The sequence below is a fragment of the Lonchura striata genome, chromosome 8 (assembly GCF_046129695.1).
Source record: "Lonchura striata isolate bLonStr1 chromosome 8, bLonStr1.mat, whole genome shotgun sequence".
NCBI classification, from domain to species: domain Eukaryota; kingdom Metazoa; phylum Chordata; class Aves; order Passeriformes; family Estrildidae; genus Lonchura; species Lonchura striata.
Genome location: NC_134610.1, coordinates 1352649 through 1359463, shown reverse-complemented (window position 1 = coordinate 1359463; position 6815 = coordinate 1352649). Strand labels below are relative to the sequence as shown.

Genomic DNA, 6815 nt, shown 5'->3' with positions numbered 1-6815 from the left:
GGCAGGGGATCCCCCGGGCTGGGCTGGGCTGGGCTGGGCGTTTTCCCCGGCCACAGCCGCGGTCCAGGGGCAGGAGCGCAGTTCCCGCATCTCCCGGCGCGCAGGGATGCGGGGGGCGGAAAAGCGCTGGGAAAAGGCTGGAAAAGCGCTGGAAAAGGGGAAATTTAGGCCGGCTGGACGGGAAATCCCGCGGGGACGGGCTGGGAGGGACAGGGGAAGCTTCATCCCGGGCGCTGCCCGCTGCTCTCCGCCGCATCCCGGGACTCGCGGCGGCAGGGAAAGGGAAGGGAAAGGGGAAAGGGGAAGGGAAAAGGAAGGGGAAAGGGAAGGGGAAAGGGTGGAGGCGGACGGAATAAGGAGCCCAGACCTGTTGCCATCAGAGCACGCTTTACTTCGGCAGCCGCGGGCGGCGGAACCGGGCCGGGATGGGCCGGGCCGGGCGGCTGCGGCCACCCTGAACAAATCCCGACCTCCGGCATCCCGGGATCCATCCGAATGCCTGGCGTTTTTCAGGAGGAAAAGCTCCGAGCCGAGCCCGCGCGTTCTCGGGAGGGCTGCGGGCGGTCAGTCCGGTCAGTCCGGTCACTCCGGTCAGTCCGGCGGTCAGTCCGGTCACTCCGGTCACTCCGGTCAGTCCGGCGGTCAGTCCGGTCACTCCGGCGGTCAGTACGGCCCCACCACCACCGCCTCCACCTCCTTGGACGGGCGGCGCTCCTTGACCAGAAAGTTGATCATGCCCTCGGACTTGATGAGGAGGTTGCAGCCGAGGAAGAAGATGCCGAACACCACGGTGAGGGCCAGCACGCACATGACGGCGATCTGCACCACGCGCATGATGTACACGCTGCGCTCGTCCGCGCCCGCGCCGCTGCCGTCGCTCACCACGGAGGCGGCGGTGCAGCAGCGCAGCGCCCGCTCCAGCTCCAGCGCCGCGGCCCCGGCCCCCGCCAGCAGCCCCGCCGCCGCCGCGGAGCCGTTCGGGGCCACCGGGGCTCCCGGCGAGCCGCTCGGGGCCACCGGGGCTCCCGGCGAGCCGCTCGTCCCCGCTGGAAGCCCCGGCGGCAGCCCCGCCGCGGAGCCGTTCATCCCTGCCGGCAGCCCCGCCGCCGCCGCCGCCGCATGCAGGCGGCCCGAGCCGGGCCGGGCGGAGCCGTGCCGAGCCGTGCCGAGCCCAGGCGGGCCGGGCGGAGCCGTGCCGAGCCGTGCCGAGCCCAGCCTGGCCGCTCCGCGCTGCCCGCCCGGCACCGCCCGCTCCGCTCCGCCCCGCGGGCAGCCGGGGAGGGACCGGGAGGGGAGGGGAGGGAGGGTTTGGGTGGGAGGGGAGGGGAGGGAAGGGATGGAGGGAGGGAGGGTTTGGGTGGGAGGGGAGGGAGGGAAGGGAGGGGAGGGGAGGGAGGGAGGGTTTGGGTGGGCAGGGAGGGGAGGGAAAGGGAAGGGATGGGAGGAGGGAGGGTTTGGGTGGGCAGGGAGGGGAGGGAAGGAGATTGGGATGGAGGGAGGGAGGGTTTGGGTGGGCAGGGAGGGATGGAGAGGGATTGGGATGGAGGGAGGGAGGGTTTGGGTGGGCAGGGAGGGATGGAGAGGGATTGGATGGAGGGAGGGAGGGTTTGGGTGGGAGGGGAGGGAGGGAAGGGGATTGGGATGGAGGGAGGGAGGGTTTGGGTGGGCAGGGAGGGGAGGGAGGGGAGGGGAGGGGGAGGAGGGAGGGGAGCAATGGAGGGAGGGTTTAGATGAGGAGGGAGGAATGTGAGGGAAGGGAGAGGGGTTAGGATGGAGGGAGGGAGGGTTTGGATGGGGAGGGAGGGGAGAGGGGTTGGGGGAAGGGGAAGAAGGGAGGAGGAGGGTTTGGGGTGGAGCGGAAAGGGAAGGGAGAGAGGTGGGAGGGAGGGGAAAGGGTCAGGGAAGGGTTTGGGGGGACAGAGGAGGGGTCGGGAAGGGGAGCGGCTTTGGGGAGCAGGGGGGGGCCGTGGGGCGCGGAGGGGCTGGGAGGGAGGATTCGGGGATCAGGAGAATGGGATTGGGGCTGGCAGAGCTGGAATGGGGCCGGGGGGATGTGAGGGGCGTTTAGGGGATGGGTTTTGATGGGAGAAGTTTGGAGCGGGATGAGGAGGAGGATGGGGGGCAACGGGCCAGCGGGAATTCTGCCCGTGGGATTTGTGCTGGGTTTTGGCAAGCGGATCTCAGGGATGGATTTCCTGAGGGAGGGGGCTTTGGGAAGTGGCTCTGGGGGAATGGCGTTTCGGAGCGTTTTTAGGGGAATTCGCAGAGATCAGATTTTGTGGGAGTGGGATTTCCCACCTGGGTTTCTGCCTGTGCACTCCCAGGGAAGCGGGGAGGGGTTTTTTTTGGGAAAACACATTTTGGAGGAGGTTTCCGTGCTGAGGGATGCAGGGCCAGTCCTGGGAACTGCGGGAAGAGCCAGAGCAGCCCTTTGGGGCCCTGTGGGTGGGCTCGGGTGGTGGAGCCCCCGTTCCCCAAATTCCCCCAGCTCTGTTTCCATGGAAGATCCAGCTCCGCGTGTTTCGGAGCCTCCCCGTGGTCGGGGGCGGTGCCGAGGGAGCGGCGACAGCCGGGTGGGACCCCGGGGACCCCCGGAGCCCACTGCCCATCCCTGCCGAGCCGCCCGGGCACCCCCGGGATCCAAACCCCTCCCAGGCGCCTGGAATTGCTGGGAATTCTCGTCCCCCTCCGCCCAGCCCGGGGCCGCTCCAGACCAGTTTCCCACGGCTGGTTTTGGGGTTTTGGGAAGAGCTGGGGGGTGGCGGCAGCTCCCGAGGGCAGGGCCGGGCGCTGGGGGAGTATCCCGGGATTTCGGATTCCCGGAGATGGGCACGGCCAGGGATCAGGGATCAGCTCCGGCCCGGCCATGACTTGGAGATTTCCTGAGCAGAGCGTGAGCTGGGAGCTTAACCCTGCGCTGTCCTTCCCGAGTGGGATGGGATCACCCCAAACTACCGCAGGGATCAGTGTGGGATCATCCCAAACTGCCCCAGGGATCTTCCTGGGATCATCCCAAACTGCCCCAGGGATCCCTGTGGGATCATCCCAAACTACCGCAGGGATCTGCCTGGGATCATACCAAACTACCACAGGGATCAGTGTGGGATCATCCCAAACTGCCCCAGGGATCCCTGTGGGATCATCCCAAACTGCCCCAGGGATCCCTGTGGGATCCGTGTGGGATCAGTGGGGCTGGGACAATCCCTCCCACGGGGGTGAGGTGGTCCTGGGCCACCTGGGGATTTCCTGGGATGTTCCTCACGGGAATAACCCGCTGGAGAGGCCAAGGCCTGGAGGGAGGATGTGTGCCAAAGCCCTTCCAGCTGCTGCGTCCTGCTGCGGTGGCACTTGGGGTGGCACTTGGGGTGGCACTTGGGGTGGCACTTGGGGTGGCACTTGGGGTGGCATTTGTGGTGACACTTGTGGTGGCACTTGGGGTGGCATTTGTGGAGACACTTGGGGTGGCACTTGGGGTGACACGGGGTGGCATTTGTGGTGACACTTGGGGTGGCACTTGGGGTGGCACTTGGGGTGGCCCTGGGCACTCAGCGCTGGGGCAGTTTTGGGGCTTTTCCAAGAAGCCATTCACGGTTCTGCCATGAGCTGGGTGGCGGATGTCACCCGTGGCCCTGTCCTGTCCCTGCCGTGCTGGCCCCGCTCCCGCGGCCGCGGGAACGTTCTGTTTTCCTGCGGGAAGGGAAGATGGGATTGACTCTGAGGAGCCAAGGGAGGCCTGGCAGCTCCTGCAAGGGAGGGAGAGCTGGAAGAGCTTCTGGAAGAGCAGCGTTCCCGATGGGAGCGTGGCTCTCTCCATGCCCAGCAGGCGCGTGCCTCGAGCTCTGTCCTTGGGCTCGTCACCTCCAGCCCTTGGCAACTCCGCAGGGAATTGCTTCCCATCCCCGGGTTATGGCAGGAACAGTCCCATCCCGAAATTATGGACAAGGACAATCCCATCCCGAAATTATGGATAGGAACAATCCCATCCCCGGGTTATGGCAGGAACAGTCCCATCCCGAAATTATGGACAAGGACAATCCCATCCCGAAATTATGGACAAGGACAATCCCATCCCGAAATTATGGATAGGAACAATCCCATCCCCGGGTTATGGCAGGAACAGTCCCATCCCGAAATTATGGACAAGGACAATCCCATCCCGAAATTATGGACAAAGACAATCCCATCCCGAAATTATGGATAGGAACAATCCCATCCCCGGGTTATGGCAGGAACAGTCCCATCCCGAAATTATGGACAAGGACAATCCCATCCCGAAATTATGGACAAAGACAATCCCATCCTGAAATTATGGATAGGAACAATCCCATCCCTCAATTAGGACAGGAACAATCCCATCCCCAAGTTATGGCAGGAACAATTCCATCCTGAAATTATGGACAAGAACAATCCCATCCCCAGGTTATGGGCAGGAACAATCCCATCCCAAAATTATGGATAGGAACAATCCCATCCTGAAGTTATGGCAGGCACGATCCCATCCCGAAATTAGGACAGGAAAAGTCCCATCCCTAAATTATGAGAGGAACAATTGGAGGCAGGAAGGCTCCTGTTCCCTCCTCCCGGTCCCCCCATCCCGGTCCCATTCCCATTCCCTGTCCCCCCATCCCGGTCCCATTCCCATTCCCTGTCCCCCCATCCCGGTCCCATTCCCGGTTCCTGTCCCACACATCCCGGTCCCATTCCCCGTTGCCGTTCCCCCATCCCGGCCCTGTTCCAGCCTCATATCCCGGAATGCGGAGCGGGGCCGGGATTGCCGGGAGAGGAGTGACACCTAGTGACGCTCGGGACACCGGGATATTGGGACACCGGGATCCAGGCACCGGGATACCAGGATCCAGGCACTGGGATATCGGGATCCAGGCACCGGGATACCGGCATCCAGACATCGGGATATCGGGATCCAGGCACCGGGACACTGGGATCCAGGCACCGGGATATGGGATATCGGGATCCAGGCACCGGGATATGGGATATCGGGATCCAGGCACCGGGATATCGGGATATGGGGATCCAGGCACCAGGACATGGGATACCGGGATCCAGGCACCGGGATATCGGGATATGGGGATCCAGGCACCGGGATATGGGATATCGGGATCCAGGCACCGGGATATCGGGATATGGGGATCCAGGCACCAGGACATGGGATACCAGGATCCAGGCACTGGGATATGGGATATCGGGATCCAGGCACCGGGATATGGGATATCGGGATCCAGGCACTGGTATATGAGATATCGGGATCCAGGCACTGGTATATTGGGATATCGGGATCCAGGCACCAGGATATTGAGATCCAGGCACCGGGACATGGGATATCGGGACACTGGGATCCAGGCACCGGGATATGGGATATCGGGATCCAGGCACCGGGACACTGGGATCTAGGCACCGGGATATGGGATACCAGGATCCAGGCACTGGTATATTGGGATACCGGGATCCAGGCACCGGGATATCGGGATCCAGGCACCGGGATATCGGGAATGAGCCCGGGAACCGGGACGGTGGGCTCCGGGCAGCCCCTTCCCCACCGCTTCCCTTTTCCAAGGGCACAGATCCCATTCCCGAAATCCGGGAGCCGGGACAGCCCCGCTCGCTGTCCCTGCAGGGCTCCGGATTCCCGGGAATGCCGGGGCTGGAATCACGGACCGCGGAAGGCTTTGGGATTTTGGGAGGGAATTTAAATCCCATCCCATTCCACCCTTCCCACGGACAGGGATTCCTGCCCCCAGCCCCGGCTGGCCGGGACCTCCTGAGCCCCCCGTCCCTGCGGGAATAATCCCAAAATCCCGGTGCCTGAGGAAAACCGGGAATCTCTCCCAGGAAACTTCAGGGCCCTGGCAGCTTTGATTTTCCCGATATGATTTTCCTTACATTTTTCCCTATAGGATTTTCCTTACGTTTTTCCCATATGATTTTCCTTACGTTTTTCACTATTTGATTTTCCTTACGTTTTTCCTTATATGCTCTTCCTTACGTTTTTCCCTGATATGATTTTCCTTATGTTTTTCCCATATGATTTTCCTTACGTTTTTCCCTAAAGGATTTTCCTTATGTTTTTCCCATATGATTTTCCTTACGTTTTCCCTATAGGATTTTCCTTATGTTTTTCCTATATGATTTTCCTTACGTTTTTCCCTATAGGATTTTCCTTATGTTTTTCCCTATATGATTTTCCTTACGTTTTTCCTTATAGGATTTTCCTTATGTTTTTCCCTATATGATTTTCCTTATGTTTTTCCCATATGATTTTCCTTACATTTTTCCCTATATGATTTTCCTTATGTTTTTCCCATATGATTTTCCTTATGTTTTTCCCTATAGGATTTTCCTTATGTTTTTCCTTATATGATTTTCCTTACGTTTTTCCCATATTATTTTCCTTACGTTTTTCCCGTATGATTTTCCTTATGTTTTTCCTTATATGATTTTCCTTACGTTTTTCCTTATATGATTTTCCTTACATTTTTTCCATATCATTTTCCTTACGTTTTTCTCTATATGCTTTTCATTACGTTTTTCCCTATAGGATTTTCCTTACGTTTTTCCCTATAGGATTTTCCTTACATTTTTCCCTATAGGATTTTCCTTATGTTTCCTTATGGTTTCACTTTGGTTGGGATCGGAATTTGTTCTGTTCCGAGCAGGGCAATGCGCACAAAATTCGGGAATTCTGGATTTGGGAAAGGATTGTGTCAGGATCTCTTTCATCCCAGGATGGCGGCAGGGCCCACATCCCACTCCAGGATTCTCCTTTTTGGGATATGAAAATCCCCCACTTTTATTTTATA

The 6815-nt window shown here is 59.6% G+C and overlaps 1 protein-coding gene across 1 annotated transcript; it reads right to left on the bottom strand.

Moving 5' to 3' along the window:
• Window positions 1-370: 370 nt before the first annotated feature.
• Window positions 371-1141, bottom strand: RPRM (reprimo, TP53 dependent G2 arrest mediator homolog). The gene has a single exon (XM_021535441.2). It carries the CDS (start codon window positions 1084-1086, stop codon window positions 664-666), a length of 423 nt encoding a protein of 140 aa, XP_021391116.2. The 5' UTR covers window positions 1087-1141; the 3' UTR covers window positions 371-663.
• Between the last annotated feature and the right edge of the window lie 5674 nt (window positions 1142-6815).